Source organism: Equus caballus, chromosome 5, assembly GCF_041296265.1.
Source record: "Equus caballus isolate H_3958 breed thoroughbred chromosome 5, TB-T2T, whole genome shotgun sequence".
In the NCBI taxonomy this organism is placed as follows: domain Eukaryota; kingdom Metazoa; phylum Chordata; class Mammalia; order Perissodactyla; family Equidae; genus Equus; species Equus caballus.
Genome location: NC_091688.1, coordinates 33,798,919 through 33,817,373, shown reverse-complemented (window position 1 = coordinate 33,817,373; position 18,455 = coordinate 33,798,919). Strand labels below are relative to the sequence as shown.

Sequence of the window (18,455 nt, the reverse complement as noted above, 5' to 3'; positions counted from 1 at the left end):
AGATGACCAGACACAGACTTTATGATTATTATATTTTTTCAATGCCAGTGCTGCTCAGCCCTCAGCATAACTTCAGTTTTCATGAAATAAACAGTAACTACATAAAATTCCACCTTTCTGAAACTGAAATCTGAGCTCAGGTGAAAGTTTCTTCTTTCCCAAGAAGCTGAGCCTGTGTTCCATCAAGAGAGTCGAGGTTCCCCAAGTGAGGGGAGCTGCGCCTGGGTCCTGCCAACAAGTCACAGCAACGCCAGCTCACAATGGGGGTCTCACCTCACAGAAGTCAAAAGTCTTAAGACAGTGGGTGACCCAGATTGCCATAGAGATCAGGCCTGCGGTGCTGGAATACAGGCAGGTGTTGGCGCAACTGTCGCAGATAATTGAGGTCAATTCGGGCAAGGCAGAGGCCTGGTCCCTCAGAGCAGCGGGCCACCACTGTTCCCCAGGGATCCACCACCATGCTGTGGCCATAACTTGCTCTCTTCTCATGGTGGCATCCATACTGTGCTGCTGCCACTACATAGCACTGGGTTTCAATGGCTCGTGCCCGCAGCAATACCTGGGGATGAGATATGTGTTCACTTAAGTATGTGTAGGTGGTCGTGGGGAAGTGATAGGCAATGGACTTTACAGGCCAATCTACCCATTGGGACCATTCTGATAAGTGCTTAGGAATGATTTATTGAGCTATTCTTTAACATATGAGTTAGGCAACAATCTGGAGAATGAGTTCTCTCACTAGGTGAGAAGGGGAAGAAAATCAACTGGTAGGGCCAAGGGAGGAGAATGCGGTTAAGAAAAGGCCTTTATGTTTTGAAGAGGTGTCCTCTTACCTCCCAGTGGGCTGGGCCTGTTATAGATCCAAAAGCTGAAGGGTAGGTAAGTATTTCTGCTCCAGCCTGAGCCAATGCCAGAGAGAGTTCGGGGAACCGCATGTCATAGCAGATAGCGAGACCAACCTGGAAAGAAAATCAGCCTACTTAGCCCCCTAATCCTGTGTGTCACAGCATCTAGTTATACCCCCGCTACCTATTCCTTAGGGCTTTCTATCATCTACTACCACGTCAAAGTATTTCTAAATCCCCTCCCTCTTGTTCTTCTCCCACTTTCATCCTTTCACAACTCCCACCTTGCCTGCTGGTGTGCTGACAGGTGACTCGAGACTGGGCCCAGGCAGGGTAGAATTGCTTTCACGCATAGGCTCCTGCCCTGGAATCTCGACGTCACACAGGTGTGTCTTCCTGTAAGTGGCCACTACTGATCCTAAAATAACAGGGAGAAGGACTACTCAGTGCTGGTGTTCTAGAAGCCCAGCTTAGTTCCTCTCCTCCCAAGGAGGAAATAGTTTATAGGCTACGACAGAAGTACAAACACCCCTAAAACCCTTGGCCAAGGAAACAGAAACAAAATAGAATTCTGGAGAATCTTAGTTTAGGCAGAAAAGCCTGGGAAGAGGCAGGCTAAAGAGTTATGAAGTCTCACCCTTGCTGTTCAGAAGCACATGACAATTGTAGATTTTCTGAGTCTGCTCCCAGTCTTGGCCACGCTCATGGAAACCACCCAAGGACAGCCAGAGTCCACATTCCCTGGGGGGAGGGGACACTGACAACTCTTCTCAAGGCTCCACCCTCATATCTGGCAATCCAGGGACACTGCCCAACAAAGAAACTACTTCTCCCTCCCACTTTCCCTGATACCTGGCAAGCTGGGTATATTCTCCCAAAAGGTTCCCATCCAGTGGCTCAGACAGGCGTAGCGTCTCTGCAGGGTCTCGTGCAATGAAGTCAAATGCCTCAGGCAGAAAAGCCAGGCAAGCGCCCAGTCTGGCAGCCTCTCGAACCAGCTCAGCACATGTTTTAAAGTTCTGCTGTTTGTCTGGTGTTGATGTTACCTGGCACACAGCCACAAGGGGCAGTTCCCAGGAGGAAGAGGAGACAGCCATGGTTCTGGGTCTGTGAATGGCATAAGCAGGACTCAGATTTCCGAGCATGTGGAAATCCAAGTTTGATGATGAGGGGCTCAAATGGGGAGGCAGGAAGGCTGGACTTCCCTTTGATTCTGCTCTTACAAGGCAGAATGACCCACCAATCAAATGTTCTGTGGATGTTTGGTACCCCAGTGTTTCCCACCATTCATTCATTTAAAAAACATTTACTGAGCATCCACTATGCGCCAGGCATTGAGGACACAACAAAACACGTTACCTGGGCTGAGCACTAAGTACTGAAAGAGGAGGTATCCGGAGGCCAGGACACAAAAGAAGGGACAGGAACTGGTGAGGAGGCCTGATGATGAAGCCCAGCCTGAGGAAGATGAGAAATCAGGAAACCAACCCCTCCTTCAAGTAAAAAATCTCTCCGATTTTCTGACTTCTCTTTTCATACTGTGAGGCTAAATCAGGGCCCTGCCAGTAAAAACCCCAAGTCTTCAAAACACTCTTTACTATAAATAATTGTGGGCTACAGGGAGAGATCATAAAGTGGGAAGATGGAGGAAGGGGGTCTGCTGGGCACCTGAATACCGCGACTTCTAGTGATCTTACATTAGCCTGAAGCCCCGTTCCTCTGCCAAACGTTTCTGCAGTTCAAAAGTCATCTCCGAGAAACTTCCTTGGTTTTCCCAGCCTCTCTTCTTGACCCTGCACTTGCACAGCTTTACTGACTCAAAGCATATTTCCCTCCTTAGACCACAATCTCTGAGGGGAAGTTCACCCTCGTTCCCCACCACCCCATGGTGGGCAGGGGACACTGGCACCCGAATCCCAAGCCGCTCCCCCACTCTCTAGTTAACCCGTCCTTCCCCGCCTCTCAGGGGTAGCGTCTCTGTTGCATAAGTTAAAGCACCACAGGCGGAATTCACCGCGGCCAGCGGGATAGGGAGTAGGTCCTACATGAAGGAACAGCCAAAACCATCCGCAGGATCCGAACCGAAAAGGGGCCTGGAAGCAGCGGCCCGGGGGCGAGTGGGCGGTAACTCCGAGACCGGACGTGACGCAAGGCGGGGGCTGAGCTGCGCAGGCCGGAAGCCCAGCAGGCGGCGAAGATGGCGGAGAGCAGCGGTCGCGCCGGCAAGAGCAGCGGGAGCGGCGCGGGGAAGGGGGCGGTGTCTGCAGAGCAGGTGAGGCGCGGAGAACGCGAAGGAGGCCAACCCGGCTGGGTCCGGAGTCGATGCAAGAAGAGCGGGGAGTCCGGGGCTGGTGCAGGCCTTGACTCCAGTCCCACATTTGCGTGGCCGCCCAGAGAGGGGAGGGTCCTTGGAGAAGCTAGCCGAACCCCCGGGGAGAGAGTAGGCTGGTTGGTAGGCGAAAGCCACGCCCCCCTTGGGGTGGTGGCTGAGCGTCGGGGAGAGCAAAGCCCCGAGATGCAGGGTCTGGGAGGATGCACAGGTCTGAGGGGAGATGGGTGGTCGCTTTCTCCACCTCTCCACACCCTCACACAGGGTATAAATGGCTGGGCGAGGCAGCTCGTAACGAATCTCAGAGTATTAGTCAGCGGGCTGGTCGTGTAGTTTGCTACGTGACCCTGAAACCACGTTGACAATCGCGGGCACTCTGCAGAGCCACGTGACTCACATACTCGATCTGTCTAGTGTTCCATACTATTTTGATTTGGGAGTCATCATTAGATTGAATTTCTTTAGAGACCAGACACCCTTTTTTAATTTTTTACACCCGAGTTTGCATTTCCCCCAGTGCCTAGCATCGAGAAATGTTTGATAAATTAATTAGAAAGCCCTTTGTGGCTTGGGAAACCATGGTTTGCTAATAGTGGGGCTAGTGTTTAATAGAGGTGGGAAGAAATCTACGTAATAGAAAGAAAAACAGTTGAACAACAGCTCTTTTAGTTACAGTTTCATTTACCAGTTGTGACGGTTATTACGGGCAAAGGTATCTGCATAAAGATTTTTCACACTGACCTATGCAATCAAAGAGCTCATAGTCTGGTGGGGAAAATAAGACATACAAAGTGCTAATATGAGGCAGAAGATAAGTGTCCTAAGAGAGTTATAAAGTGCTGTGGGATTTGGGGGAGGGAGAAGAGAGAGTTTCTGACTTAAGGGAAAAAAGAGAAGTGAGAAGGAACCTAATACTTTTTGAGGGTCTCTACCATGTGCCAGGCACTCTGGTGGGTACAGGGAAATAGATAAATGAAATAGACTTTGTTTTCAAGTTGGCTCACAGACTCATTTGAGAAAAGACAAAGCAAACAATAAGCTGTATAGTGTTACACACAGGCCCTTTTATGGCAGCTAAAGGAGGAGCGCTTAACTAAGCCCGAGCTTATGAGATTTGGGGCATAGATGGGAAAGAAACCTGTGGTATAGTGGGGTGGCCAAGAGCATAAGTGCACTGGGGTCGGACAGACCTGTGTTTGAATCACATTTCTCCTGTTTACTATCTACAGATGACCTCCTGTGGGTTATTTGTTTTGGCCTTCCCCTCCTGTAAAAGCGTAATGGTACCTACCTCATCACTGCATTTGATTATTAGACAAGACAATGCATGCACAGTGTGTTGCACGGTGACTGGAATATACTATGTGTTTAATAAAGGCTAGTTAGTTTGTTTTCTAGAGGAAATAATCCTTCAGCTCAATTCTCAAGGATAAGAGAAGTTAGTCAAGCAAAGAGGGAAGTGAAGGATTTTCTAGCTGGAGAGAATAATGTGTTTAAAAGCACTAAGGCGTGAAACTGCCTGACATGTTTGGGCCACAGGTGGATGTAAAGTTTAGGATGGACTACAAGACTTAAATCTGGAGAAAAACAGATAAAAGAGGAATCTAGGATCTCGCAGGTTTTTGTCTTTGATAGATGCTGGTGTCATAGGGAATGTAGGAATATGGGCAAGTTTAGGGGGAAAATAAGTTTATTTTAGGATTTTGAGTTAGGATTTCTTGTGGGACATCCAGGTAGAGACCTTGGTAGGCAGTTTGATTTATAAATCTTGAGTTACAGAAAGAAATCTGAGTTGGAGATACAGATTAGAGATTTATGAGTTTATGGCTGGTAGATGAAACCCTGGTTGTGGAGGAAATCATCTAGGATTTGTACAGAAAGTAAAAAAAGAAGCAGAACGAGGGTGGAACCAATATTTAAGGGGTTAAAGGAAGAGAGCCCTCAGAGAGACTGAGGAGATGTGATAATTGAGTTCTGAGGCTGTTCCTTGCTTAACATTCTCTGGCCTTTGTGTTTGTGTTCCAGAGAGAACACTGGATAAAAATACAAGATTTATCACTGCTGCAAATTTGAGCCACATATGTCCCTTATAAATAAGATGGAAGTGAGTAACACATTGTGCTAGGCACTTTACTTGTTTTATCTTCTGTTATTTAATTACCGCCATTTGAAGTAGGTTGTGTTGTCCTCCCTTTATAGATAAGGACATTTGAGTTTCACAGGCTTTAGTTAATTTACCTAAAGTCAGTAACTGGAAGAGCAGGGCTTTTAATTGAGGGACTTGAGGATCAGACCTATTTTTTCCACTTATACTGTGATCATATTAGAGATATTTGGGCTGAGCCTGAGGATTGGATAGATTTGAACAGGCGGCAATGGAAATAGAATGTAGGGAATAGGGTAGGAAGAGGAGAGCCAGGGAAAGCTTACCTTGACACGAAGTGCAGTGACTGTTAAATTTGTTTAGCTAAATCATGAGGTGTAAGTCAGAAAGATATGGTCCTTAAAGCAAGCTGAGTCTTTGTATAGCAGAGAATTTAGGACTTTTTAATGTAAGCAGTGAGGGAGTCACAGAAGGATATATATCATACTATGGATTTTTTCCCCATTACATACAATAATACGTGTTCATTGTAGACAATATGGAATACCCAGGAAAAAGTACAAAATAAAAATTACGAAACAAAAGAAATAAATTAGCCATGATGGTACTAGTAGTATCCAGAGATAGTATATCGTTTGAGAGGTTCCCCCCTCGTTTATGTTTGTGTGTGTGTGTGTGTGTGTGTAGATGGAAACAGAGGACGTGTATTTTGTATATTTACATATTTTATAAAATTAGTATTATACGGTATGTACTGTTGTGTAATCTGCTTTTTAAAGCTAATACTATATCATGAACACTTTTCTGTGTCATCCAAGTGTTAGGAAAATTAAATTAGCAGCAGTGTATAGGATGGATTTGGAGAGTCCAAAAATAGGGAGATAATTTAGAAAACTATTGCAGTAGCTCAGACAAGAGGTAATGAAGGCCTGAACTAGGGTGATGTCAGTGAGCCTAAGAAAAATTGCTGATGCAATCAGTTTGGTAGTTGATGGGATAAGGATGTGTTCAAAGATGAAACCAGGGTTTCCTACCGGGGGGCTAAAGTGGTGTCATTAGCAGAAATAGGGGAGACAAGAAGAGGAACAGTTAAAACAAGGTCAAAGATGATCAGTTCAGCTTTGAATGTCCTGGATTTAAGGTATCTATAGGACATTTAGGTGGAAATGTTCTGTAGTAATAGCAGCTACAATTTATTTATTGACAACTTGTTAAATGCTGGATGTTATCCTAAGCCCTTGATGTAATTAATTAATCCTCACAACATCCTATGAGACAGATATTATCTCTACTTTATTGGTAAAGAAACTTAGAGTCAAAAAAGAAGTAACTTGCTCATGGTCAGACTTTGAAGCCATTTCTGTCTGACTCTGAAGCTCCTTCCTCTAACTTGGAAATTGGGTTTAGAATTTCTGAGGAGGTTTGGGTTTGCAGGCAATTAGAATAAAGGCAATTGTTGAAACCATAGAAATAGCTAAGAATACCAATTGAAATAGTGTAGGTAGTAAAGGGAGAAATGCTATGAACAGAATCTTAGATCCTGTCTCCACTGTAGAGGTGAGAGGAAGAACTTCCAGAAAAGAAAAAGGAGAGTTGAAAGGGTTAAGAGAACCAGAGAACTGAAGGGTCCTGGAAACTAAAGGAGGGTAGAGGACCTACACTGTATCAAGCACTTGACATATTATCTCACTTTAGTTCTCATTGTTACCCTGTGGCAGTGGTTCTCAGCCTGGTGTGGTTTTGCCCCCTAGGAAACATTTGGCAATGCCTGGAGACACTTTGGTTGTCACAAGTAGGAGTTGTTACTGGCTTTTAGTGGGTAGAAGCCAGGGATGTTGCTAAACATCCTGTGATGCACAGGAACAGCCCCCCACAACAAAGAATTATCCAGCCCAAAATATCAGTGGTGCTGATGTCGAGAAACCCTCTCTATGGTATATTAGCTCCATTTCATAAATGAAGAAACCAAGAGAAGTTAAATAACTCAATTATATAGCAGGTAAATGGCAAAACTAGGATTTGAACCCAGGTCAGACTCTAAAGTTTGGGCTTTTCCCCCCATACCATGTTGCTACTTAAAGGAAGAATATTTCAAGAAGTAGATTAGGGGCTGGCCCCCTGGCCGAGTGGTTAAGTTCGTGTGCTCCGCTGCAGGAGGCCCAGTGTTTCGTCAGTTCGAATCCTGGGTGCAGACATGGCACTGCTCATCAAACCACACTGAGGCGGCATCCCACATGCCACAACTGGAAGGACCACAACTAAGAATATACAACTATGTACCAGGGGGCTTTGGGGAGAAAAAGGAAAAAAATAAAAAATCTTTAGAAAAAAAAAAAAGAAGTAGATTAAAGATTGAGAAAAGCTCGTTGGATTATGCAATTAGGTAGGAGGCCATTCATGATCCTTGAGAAATAGTTTAATAACTAATAATAGTTTAATAACTGGTATAGACAGAAGACAATTAGAAGGGAATTTAAAGTGGGATGGGAGTCAATGAGAGGTAAGGAAGCAGAGGCAGTGAGTATAGCTCAGTCCTAAAAACATTTGATGAAGAAAAGGGATGAGAACCATTGTTTGATGGAATACTGGATGGAGTAGTAAGGTCAAAGATTTTAGAGTTGAGTATGTTTGTCAGAAAGGGGGCACTGAGCTGAAAAGAAGATATTTAAGTGGAGCAATACCCCAGAAAGTCTTTTTCCAGATGCATCCGATCATAATTCTTTACCTCTTCTATTCTTCCATTGAACCCAATAAGAGTAAATATCATGTAGGTAAGAAGGCCAAAGGACGTTTTGGGGATCAAGGTAATAATTGTAGATTTTTCCTGAAGTTATCCAAACTATATGGTATAGATTAAACAAAAAAGGAAGAAAACAGGAAAATAAGTCAAATGGAAACAGTTTGACTTTTATAAGAGATTATATATGACAGCCATGAGTAAGACATCAATAGAAGTGGATTCTTAGAGTTAGACAAGCCTGGGTACCATTACCAGTGCTGCAGTTCACTGTTATTTTACTCCCCAACCCCACAACCAGCCTTGGTCTCCCAATGTATAAAATGAAGTGACGTGTCTTATAATGTTTGTTTGTTTTAGAATTAAATGAGATAGAGTCTAACACAGTGCCTGGCACATAAAGTGTTCCTTTACTATACAAACTATGGAAGAAAGGCAGATTATTGTAGGACTATGAAAGAAACAGGTATTTAAAAAGAGGTTGTATTTGCATATTTAAAATTTTCAAAGATTAGAAGGCAGGCTGCATGATGGAAAATAAGGAACACAATATAAGTAGAAAAGATTTTCTATCAAAAAATTTAAGGAATTGCTAGGCATTTATATGTGAGCACATAGAAGGGGATAACATATGGGAGTAGTGGATGGCCAGAACTGCTTTCTAGAAGAATCTGAGTTGAAACCTGAGGAAGGAAATAGAGTTAGGCAGAGAAGAATGGAATGAGAGAGGTTTGGAAAAGTGTACTGGGTGGCATGAATATTGTATGCAAATGCATGATGATTAGGGGAATTATAAGTGGTTTAAGACAGCAGGAGTGCTGAGAGTAAGAGGTGGAGGGAAGGCCTGATCGGGAGAAGTCATCAGGGACCAGGTCTTTACAGGACTTTGTTCTGCTGTGTTGAGTTTGGATTTTATCCTTATGTGAACGGTAGGAACCACTGAAGTTTCAGGTATAGGAATAATATGGTTAGATTTCAGTTTTAAGTCACTTGTGCCACAATGTTGGGAATGGATTGAAGGAGGCAGATCTGGAGGCAGTGTGGACCTCAGCTAGGAGGCCATAATAGTAAAGGGGAGAAAGGAGAGTGAGATAGAAGTGGGTGGTTTGAGGTATTTAGCAGATGTGACTTAAAGATTAATTGGATGTGGATAGTGAGTCAAGAATGATTCCAAGGTTTCTGGAGTTAAGATCTCTCCCAACTCTAAAAATGATTAAATTAACAAAAATAATAAAAGCTGTCATTAGGGCTCTGGGAAAACAGGTACAATCATGACATTGCTGGTAGCACTGTAAATTCATCTGGTCATCTTGGAGAGCTTTATAGCAACCTGCAACAGAAGCTATAATAATAAACTTTGACTCATTAATCTCACTTTTGAAAATATGATTCAAGAAATATGGCTATCATTTTTGTACTGTTCTTCCAGATACTAAAAATCAGTGCTATTTATTACAGAAAAGTTGGAAACAGCCTAAATGTCCCAATAACAGAGGAATAGTTAGACAGTTTTAAAAAATATATGAATAGCGTATGAATATTATAGCCTTAAAAATAAGAAAACTGGGGCCAGCCCTGTGGCATAGTGGTTCAGTTCAGCGTGCTCCACTTCATTGGCCTGGGTGCACAGGTTTGGATCCCAGGTGTGGACCTATACCACTCATCAGCCATGCTGAGGTGGTCACCCACATAGAAAGTGGAGGAAGATTGGCATAGATGTTAGCTCAGGGCTAATCTTCCTCAGCAAAGAAAGAAAGAAAACCGTGTCTTGCAGATGAATTGATAAAGCAAATGTGACACACACACACACACACACACACACACAGGAATATTATTCAGCCATAGAAGAGGAAATCTTGTCACTTGTGACAACCTGGATGAGCCTTGAGGGCATTATGTTAAGTGAAAATAAGTGAGAGAAAGACAAATACTATATTCTCTCATTTATATATGGACTCTAAAAACTGGACTCATAGAAACAGAGAGTAGATTGGTGGTTGCTTGGGCAGGGGTGGGGGGGATGAGTGATGGTGGTCAAAGGGTACACTCTTGCAGTTATAAGATGAATAAGCCCTGGGGACCTAATGTACATCATGGTGAGTTTAGTTAACAATACTGTGTTGTATACTTGAAAGTTGCCAAGAGAATAGATCTTAAAAGTTCTCCCCACAAAAAAAACAGTTAACTGTGAGGTGCTGGATGTGTTAACTAACTTTATTGTGGTAATCATTTTGCACTTTATACATATATCAAATTGTAACATTGTATACCTTAAACTTATACAATGTCTTATGTCAATTATATATCTCAATAAAGCTGGAAAAAAAATGTCCTGTATAAAGTTGTTTGTATATGCCATTTATGAGAATGTAAAGAGCTCTGTATAGTTGCACGGATTGAAGTTACTTTCGAATAGGGTAAATAGTTGGTATTTTAATCTAGTTGAATTCTTTTTCAATAGGGATGTTTACATGTAAGATGATGATTTAACAGGGCTGAGAGAATCAACACTGGCCATCCGCGCTCACGCCAGACAACTTTGGGAGAACAAGGAATAAGGGAAAGGGAAAGAAAGTTGGGTCTAGCTGTGGGGGAGAAGACCATTAGAAAAGTTGTATTTTAAGAGGAAAAATGTGGGCATAGATCACAGCCTCTTTGTCTTTATTACCTGGCAGACTTCAGACATGACAGGTGTTAATATCAGCTTATTTTGCATTTAACTTAGTTAGGTTGCAGTTAGCTGCTAAGAGATTTCATTTCCTTTAAGTGCATGAGTGGCTGAAATTTTCCATGATAACTGTGGATAGTTCATACATTTCACTAGATTTATTTTAGTTTGGTATTTGATTAAAAGTTCCTAAACCAAACTAAGAGGAAATAGGGGTTGTTAATTAGCAAGAATGTTTGAAGAAAAGTTGGAATTTAAAGAAAATCTCTTTTTGCCTTTAGTTGTGTTAAATTGGTGGTTGAAAAGTAGATTCCTACTAATTACTAAGGAAAATAAGTTCAGGCCTCAGAAATTTTAGACAGTTAAGCTCATCTCACTGACGTATTTAATAACATACATCCAGAGAGTGAGTGGGTCATCTGGGCTCTAGAAGAACATCTAGAATCTGGTTTATTCATGGAATTTTCTCAGATGAAATTATTTTGATCAGTAACATTGACAGTGGAGAAAAAGCTAACTATAAATGGAATAGCTTTGGTATAGGCAATGAACGTGAAAGAAAAACAGCCTGTAGATGACTGAGATTTCCGAGGCATTTGTGGAAATGAGTGGGTGAGATTCCCAAGGCATTTGTTGAAATGAGTAGGTGAAAGTAGATTGAAAAGATGATGGATGGGAGAAGGAAGCAAGTTGCTAGAATGAGAAGTTCCTAGCCAAGTTTATTCTTTGGTTTATTGGGCTGTAGAATGGATGTCGGGGTGGTACACATCAGCCATTTGGGTTATATTAGCTATATATGAACCTTGCAGAGAGAGAGCTAGAGATAAGGGACCCTGGTAAAGATGAGGTGGTTAGTCGTCAATGGCAGTGAGACTGGAGATGATGTAAATGAGAGTGAGAAATTTGGCCTGGTTTGGATGGATGGGCCCACTGCTCTCAGCTGACCAGGAGGGTCCAAAGGGGCACTTCTGGGTTTGGAGAGAAGGCCATGATAGTAATTAATGTACTTCACTCCTTACAAAGCTGTTTCACACTAATTAGTTCAAGTGATACAACAGCCCTATGAAGTAGGTATCATTATCTGCTTTTCACAGGTGAGAAAAAATCTGAGGCCTGGCCCTCACTCCAGTGAGCATGTAATTGTTCTGAGGCTCCACTATTTGTGTTCAAAATGCTCCCTTGGTGATTCTAACATGTAGCCAGGGTTGAGAACCATATGGTTAAATGTCTGTCCAAGGCCATAAAGCCAATATGTGGCAGAGACAAAACTTGAAACTTGGTCTTTCGTCTCTGAGCCTTATGTTTTTCTTTCCTTTTTACCCCCAACCCCCTACCCCTACCCCCCAATTTTCTTTCCTCATTATATCTCCTACCTTTCATCTGATACTTCTTTCCAAATACAGTCATCAGGGCCTTACACTGGAAGTGATGGTGGTGGTCATATTTATACCCAGTCTGGTTTTCACACTGTGTTGATTCTCTGCTCAGTTTCTGGGGAACAAGGAGCTGGTAGTAATCACTTCTCTGGGCCTTTACATATGTTATTTCTTAAAGATTTTATTTTTCTTTTTCTCCCCAAAGCCCCCCGGTACATGGTTGTGTATTTTTAGTTGTGGGTCCTTCTAGTTGTGGCATGTGGGATGCTGCCTCGTCATGGCTTGATGAGTGGTGCCATGTCCGCACCCAGGGTTCGATCTGGTGAAACCCTAGACCACCGAAGCAGAGCGCGCGAACTTAACCACTCAGCCACGGGGCCGGCCCCAACATATGTTATTTCTTGTGCCTCTTGCACACCACTCGCCTGCCCCCAGTTTTTCATCCTTCAGTCTTCATTTAAAGCATTATCTCTGAGAGAGGCTCTATCAGTTAGGTTTTATAGGCTATAGAAACTGACTCTGGGCAACTTATTATTTTTTTAAAGGAGTGTTTTAGAAGGATAGTCGGTAGGTCACAGAATTGAACACAATGAAAAGAAAAGTTAAATAACTAGGCCACACAAAGTTCAAGAACTGGGGTAGCTTTGGGGATTTCAGCAATAGGAATGGAGGATTGTCTCTATAGGACGACTAGGCATCTTACCTCCAATCACCTTCTGTACCTGTTTATCTCTACCCAAAATTCAGTTCCTGTAGAAAGACTATAGTACAGAATAGGTCACCGCCCCTGTGGTCCAGGAGCAAGGGTCCTGTGATTAGTCGCTCCACAAGAACGCTACTGAGTTAAGGAGGGGCAGTTCCCCAATGGAGGGATGCTGGGCAGACCCAAACAAGAGTTACTTATTACAAAACCTTTCCTGACAGCCCTCTTTACCTGCAAGTCTAAGCTCCCCGTAGGTGCTCCGGGAGCTCTCCACACCCATCCCTATATTACAAATGCCTGTTTCTCACCAAACTAAGCTGCAAGATGGCCTAGCAAGTATCTCACCACCTAGAAGGCACTCTGTTGGGTGAATGGAATTCCAGACAGACGTAAGTTAGACATTGCAAACTTGTAGGTGTCCACCTACTGCATCTTTGTAAAGCCTGCCATCCTATGTCATATCTTGACTTTCTGCCATTTCCACTGTCCCCTCTCTCACCTCATCTCTTTCTCACTTTCTTAGGTAATCGCTGGCTTCAACCGCCTTCGGCAGGAACAGCGGGGCCTAGCATCCAAAGCAGCTGAGCTGGAGATGGAGTTGAATGAGCACAGGTGAGGAAGCCAGGAGAAGCAGACAACAGGAGAGTTGGATGGGCCGTTTTGTAAGGGAGGGTTGCAGTAGTGTGGGACTGAACTCTCAGATCCTGCCTTGTCCTGCTACCCCAGCCTAGTGATCGATACGCTGAAGGAGGTAGATGAAACCCGCAAGTGCTACCGCATGGTTGGAGGAGTGCTGGTGGAGCGGACTGTCAAAGAGGTGCTGCCTGCCTTGGAGAACAACAAGGAGCAGGTGAGCAAGAATCCCCGCATAGAAGCTCTGAGCAACAAAGGGGTAAGGAGGCCATGGATTTAGGGAATATGGTGGAGGAAAGTCTGCGTAGGAACTCACGTTGAAGACAGCATAAATAGTCTGTTAGCTTATGTTCTTTATGCTATGCTAAGCCTAACTCCTTAGACAAGAGGTATTGCTGGCTGTATGCTTCTTTCCATGGGCTCTGTGACTGGCTGATTTGGGGGAGGGGAGGTGCTTAAAGCAGTGTTTCTCATGGTGTAGTCCTTGGATACTTGCATCCAAGTCACCTGGAGGACTAATTTAAAATGCAGCTTCTTGGACCCACTGATTCAGAACCTTTGTGGACGGGGCCCATGAACTGGCAGTAAAATAAGCAGCCCAGGTGATTCTTACGTACACTAAAGGTTATAAACTATTGTGTTTGACAAAGGAATAATTTTAGTCTGGGCTCTACTATTAATACTTGGTTAAGGGTGAGGTTGGAGGTATCATCTGTCCTTCACTTCCCCCAACTGTAGTCCATACCAGGTTGGGGGAGGGAGTCCTGAAATCCTTACATAATCCCTGTCGCTTGCCCTCTAGATACAGAAGATCATTGAGACACTGACACAGCAGCTTCAGGCAAAGGGAAAAGAACTAAATGAATTCCGGGAAAAGCACAACATTCGTCTCATGGGGGAAGACGAGAAGCCAGCAGCCAAGGAAAACTCAGAAGGGGCTGGGGCTAAGGCCAGCTCAGCTGGAGTGTTGGTCTCCTAGGGACCAAGGCCTTTGCATTTTTTTTACCCCGACTCCCATTTCTTCTAATTTCTCTTTATTGTTATTATTATTATTTTCTCTGCTATTGTAATATTTTTTTGTTAATTAAATGTTTTGGTCAGAATGCTTAGCTCTAGCCTGAAGCTTTCTCCCAATATTAGGGGTGGTATTTGCATGAAGCAAGGAAAAGAATATGATTTGTGGGTTTTGGTTCCATCAGTTTAATGGCTCACAATATCAGAGGAGGTCCCAGGTTTTTTACTTACCCTTGCAAATAAAAATGTGTCTACTTATTTATTGCCCTCCCCCAAAAAGATTCAAAGACAAATGTTAACTCTCAGACTGAAATTTAATAAGCATTTGAAATGAGGCAGATAGCTCTGGTGATAATACCTTATGAGTTTGCAAGAAAATGGAGACTTGGCAGTGTGTCTTGGCACCATTCTTTAGATAAAGAGGTCCAGGATGCAAACCTGTGGACTCGCTGTCCTGCCATCCTCACCAAACCCCCCAACCAGGTAAAGCTGATCATTCCAAAGGCAGGTCCGATGGCCCACGCGTTTCAGCCCATGGTCTGCACAGGGGAAGTGGAACCACAGAGAAGGAGACTTGCCTGTTGGGTAAGGGCAAAGGGTAGTTATTGAGGTAGTATCACATCGGCACCCGTGGGGCTCTTATTTTCTCATTTGATTTGTGGGCCTGATCAAAATTTAATATTCTGCATAGTCCTTTCACTTGTCAACTAATTCTTCCTCCTCTCTACCCCATCACTCCATTCTCTTTCTGTCTATAGTCTTCTATCTTCCCACCTTTTCCCCTCCTCAACCATTAAGCCGGCTCTCACGGGTATCATAGATGTAGAGGTCATTGCAGATGGTGTCTCTAGCTCTGGTCAGAGTTTCTCCACCAAACAGCACAGCAAATGGCCCCACCACAGAACATGAGTGATGCCGTAGTCCCCGAGGCCCCTGCTGGGACCCCTGCCCACTGCTCACAAGCCTTGCAAGCTGTTCCACCAAACGGGGGGCAACAGGTGGTTCCTCCTTGGGGGAGAAAGAAGGGATCGTCTGGATGGATTTGGGCATCACAAGTTTAGCCCCCTTCCCACCCTTAAGCAAGATGCGAGTAGATCATACCTTAATCTTCCCGTGACTCCAATGCCCAGCTACTTCTGGTTCCCCTGAGTCGCAACCCCCAAAAAGCAATAGCTGGTGACCTGCGTGGGGCCCAGGAGTTTGGAGCAGGGCAGCACAATGACCTGAGCGTGAGACTGTGTGGCAGCCTTCTTCCTTGTAGCTGTGGATATGCAGAAATTCAGGCCTGAGTTGGGTTTTCTGGAAAATGTAAGTGCTGTCCTACTTCCCTCGCTCCCCTAACAAGGCTAGAGAGGACGCATGGGACAGTGCGATAAGTCGGATGAGAGGGAGGGTAATATTGGTAGAGAGTTCAGCTATCTTAGACATGGTAGATTCCCAGGGTAAGAGGATGCTAGGGTGACGAAGTGGATAAATGGCCTGCGAAATTGTTTAGCCTTTGCTTTTCCAGAATGTAGATGAAGGGAGGGTGAAAAGTTTTGGGCAGGGGATGCCATACCAATAGGTGCGGGCGCTGGGGTCCAGCCTTAACGTGTAGATGCTTCCATAGCGACGCTGAGTTCGGGTCCCTCCCTCCCGGCCTGCCACCCGCAGCTCTCGGTCGGAGAGGCGGGTACAAGTGTGACTACTGAGGCCGGCAGGGGGGCAGTTGCCAGGGGCTGCGGTCCACGCCTCCCACACCCCGCGGTCCGTGTCCAGGGCAGCCACTGTGGCCACGCGCCGCGACCCGTCCCAGCCGCCCACCACGCAGAGCCAGCGCCCGCCCACGGGCACCGAGTCGTGATGGCTGCGCCTCAGGCCGCCACGGACTCCCACCTGCACCGCCTGGCCCGCAGCCGGATCGAAGACCACCGTATCACTGCTCGGCTCTCTCGCCCCTCCGGCTAGGATACCCCCCACCAGATAGAACTGTCCCCGCAGTTCGGTGCAGGAGTGGAAGGCCCGGGCAAGAAGCGCGTCCCGAGCCACCGGCCGCCAGGTCCAGCCCGAGGCCCCCGCCCCACCGGGGGACGCCGCCACAGCCATGGGGCGGGCAACCCGGGGCGCGCCCCTACACGGGGGCCAGGCCCCGCCCCTTCCGCAGGCCGCCCTGGGAACCGCCCCTCGCGGAAGCCCGCCCCGGTCCCCACCTCAAGCCACCGCTTCGCTCCACCGTCGCCCGGCAACCACCGCAGCGGCTGCCGCGCGACCGCTGCAAACTGCAGGTCGCAAAGCACCGGTTACCGTGGAGACAGGAGACCTGGATAGCTACCAGAATCGTAAAATGTGGTCACCGGAGGCAGGAGCTGTGCGAGGTCAACAAAAATACTGAAAGATTGTTAACCTCGCAAAGTCCGATGACAGCCAGTTCCTCAGAAGGGCCCCTTCTAAGCTGGGAACTGTTTTAGAATGATGACGTTTGAGGTGCAGATGTTGCTCTGCTGGGGGAGGTGAGGGACCTTGTCCTTTGGCTTCGGCGGCGTTTCTAATTCGTACTGACCTCCCCAGGGATGAGCTAGGAAGGAGAGACGATAGGCAGAGTGAAAGTTGACGGAGAACTGGCCTTGGGGTTTTGCTCCCAACTATACTCCTGACTCTCAAAGTGACTGTTTCTCTAGGCCTCCTCAGCTTTCTCATTTATAAAATGTGCTGTTGGTTTATCCCTAGGTGTCTTCCAGACGGTCATTCCGTGAAAGGCTTGAAGGTCCTGATTGATTGGGTGGGAAGGTCCTTTCCGCTCTGGCCACTAGAGGGTGGTAGAACCCAGTTTCTCGGGGCACATTGTAATTGTGCGTGTGGTTGGGTTGGGGGTGAGGGGAAATACCTAAGGCGTACTTGAACCTTGGAGAACTTTCCACTACTGAGTCCTAGGAAGAGTAATTCCTTATTTCGTCTGCCTTATAGGCTCACACAACAAGGAAACTGAGATATTGTGGCACCTGGAACTCAGGATTAAAGGCAGGGAGTTTCTCCTGATAAGATCCAGGGCAGAAGCTGCCCAGCCTTAGAAGCTGGATAGGGGTGAAGTGGGGGAGGAGTGAGAAAAACAGACTCCTGCCCCTCCCTGATAGCTTCTTTTTATTCAAGCCTGGTGCCTGAGCTTCTTCTTAACTCTATCCCTGCAGGACCTAGTGAAGAATGAAGAGGCCCAGATCCAAGTTGACTAGTTTCAGCTATAGGAGGAAATGCAGACAGATTTCCACTCCCAGCACAACTGATGTGGGACAAAAACAAGACTTGTGTCCTCCAGGGCTGGGCTGTAAATGGCAGTGATGACTGCTACTTTTGCCTTTGGTTTCTACACATCGACTTGATCCCCATCATACCCAGAAATTGAGGCCATATAGAGAGGCCAGGGTTACGGTGCACATGGACATGTAATTCAGGGATCTGATAGCACAGCAGGGCTTTCTCACTCCTAATCCTAACTCTTGGTCCTCAGAGACAACAGCATGGGGGGGGGGCAACCCCATGGCGGAGTGATTAAGTTCATGCACTGGCTTTGGCAGCCAGGGTTTTGCGGGTTAGGATGCTGGGTGCGGACATGCCACTGCTCATCAAGCAATGCTGAGGCAGCATCCCACATAGCACGACCAGAGGCGCTCACAACTAGAATATGCAACTATGCACTGGGGGGATTTGGGAAGAAGAAGAAGAAAAGAAGATTGGTAAAAGATGTTAGTTCAGGTGCCCATTAAAAAAAAAAAAAGTATGGGGGGTATGGGCAGGAAGGCACAGTTAGAGAGGCTGGAAGATAACTAAGACCTGTTCCCCACCTGTACTTAATGCTGAGATCCAATAATAATTTTGAAAGTCTCTGCCAACTCAACTTTAGCTCTCCCTGAGTCTGACAAGGAAGATCCTCAGTTTTCCCAGATCATTGTAAAAAATCTCTAAAAAGTCACTAACTTCTAATGCCAAGCCAAGATTTTGGAGAAGGCAGAAAAGAATCCAGGAAAAAAAAAAAGAAGAATAAGAAAAGGAAGAGAAAAGAAAACAAGCTGATC

General features: G+C 45.4%; 3 protein-coding genes across 6 annotated transcripts; 1 reads left to right on the top strand and 2 right to left on the bottom strand.

The window, feature by feature from the left end:
* Positions 1–15: 15 nt before the first annotated feature.
* Positions 16–3,022, bottom strand: NIT1 (nitrilase 1). Of its 3 annotated transcripts, none has more exons than XM_001503854.7 (7): positions 2,891–3,022; positions 2,205–2,303; positions 1,698–1,952; positions 1,483–1,586; positions 1,130–1,263; positions 834–959; positions 16–559 (listed from the first exon to the last, which is right to left on the bottom strand). In XM_001503854.7, coding segments are annotated over exons 1-7 (987 nt in total). In that variant the 5' UTR covers positions 2,893–3,022; the 3' UTR covers positions 16–292. The 3 variants fall into 3 exon arrangements, with proteins under 3 accessions (XP_001503904.3, XP_005609932.1, XP_005609931.1); XM_005609875.4 differs by having other exon boundaries at positions 2,860–2,986; XM_005609874.4 differs by having other exon boundaries at positions 2,543–2,977.
* Positions 2,998–14,504, top strand: PFDN2 (prefoldin subunit 2). Of its 2 annotated transcripts, none has more exons than XM_001503858.7 (4): positions 2,998–3,117; positions 13,286–13,374; positions 13,489–13,612; positions 14,198–14,504. In XM_001503858.7, exons 1-4 carry the CDS (start codon positions 3,043–3,045, stop codon positions 14,372–14,374), a joined length of 465 nt encoding a protein of 154 aa, XP_001503908.1. In that variant the 5' UTR covers positions 2,998–3,042; the 3' UTR covers positions 14,375–14,504. The 2 variants fall into 2 exon arrangements, with proteins under 2 accessions (XP_001503908.1, XP_070122962.1); XM_070266861.1 differs by lacking the exon at positions 2,998–3,117 and adding an exon at positions 5,256–5,278.
* A 200-nt stretch (positions 14,505–14,704) lies between these two features.
* Positions 14,705–16,617, bottom strand: KLHDC9 (kelch domain containing 9). The gene is made up of 4 exons (XM_003364972.5): positions 15,968–16,617; positions 15,511–15,670; positions 15,219–15,417; positions 14,705–14,987 (listed from the first exon to the last, which is right to left on the bottom strand). The coding sequence occupies exons 1-4, from the start codon at positions 16,492–16,494 to the stop codon at positions 14,821–14,823; spliced, it is 1,053 nt and encodes a 350-aa protein (XP_003365020.2). The 5' UTR covers positions 16,495–16,617; the 3' UTR covers positions 14,705–14,820.
* Between the last annotated feature and the right edge of the window lie 1,838 nt (positions 16,618–18,455).

Excerpts from the sequence above, each read along its gene's own strand:
- PFDN2 (XM_001503858.7), top strand. The coding sequence starts at position 3,043 with ATGGCGGAGAGCAGCGGTCGCGCCGGCAAGAGCAGCGGGAGCGGCGCG. Across the intron at positions 13,375-13,488 it reads ATGGAGTTGAATGAGCACAG|CCTAGTGATCGATACGCTGA; the intron begins GTGAGGAAGCCA and ends CTGCTACCCCAG. Across the intron at positions 13,613-14,197 it reads TGGAGAACAACAAGGAGCAG|ATACAGAAGATCATTGAGAC; the intron begins GTGAGCAAGAAT and ends CTTGCCCTCTAG.
- NIT1 (XM_005609875.4), bottom strand. The coding sequence starts at position 2,912 with ATGGTTTTGGCTGTTCCTTCATGTAGGACCTACTCCCTATCCCGCTGG. Across the intron at positions 1,587-1,697 it reads GAATATACCCAGCTTGCCAG|GGAATGTGGACTCTGGCTGT; the intron begins GTATCAGGGAAA and ends CCCTCCCCCCAG. Across the intron at positions 960-1,129 it reads TCAGCACACCAGCAGGCAAG|GTTGGTCTCGCTATCTGCTA; the intron begins GTGGGAGTTGTG and ends TTTTCTTTCCAG.
- KLHDC9 (XM_003364972.5), bottom strand. The coding sequence starts at position 16,494 with ATGGCTGTGGCGGCGTCCCCCGGTGGGGCGGGGGCCTCGGGCTGGACC. Across the intron at positions 15,418-15,510 it reads GGAGTCACGGGAAGATTAAG|GAGGAACCACCTGTTGCCCC; the intron begins GTATGATCTACT and ends TTCTCCCCCAAG. Across the intron at positions 14,988-15,218 it reads CCTCTACATCTATGATACCC|GCAAGTCTCCTTCTCTGTGG; the intron begins GTGAGAGCCGGC and ends CTTACCCAACAG.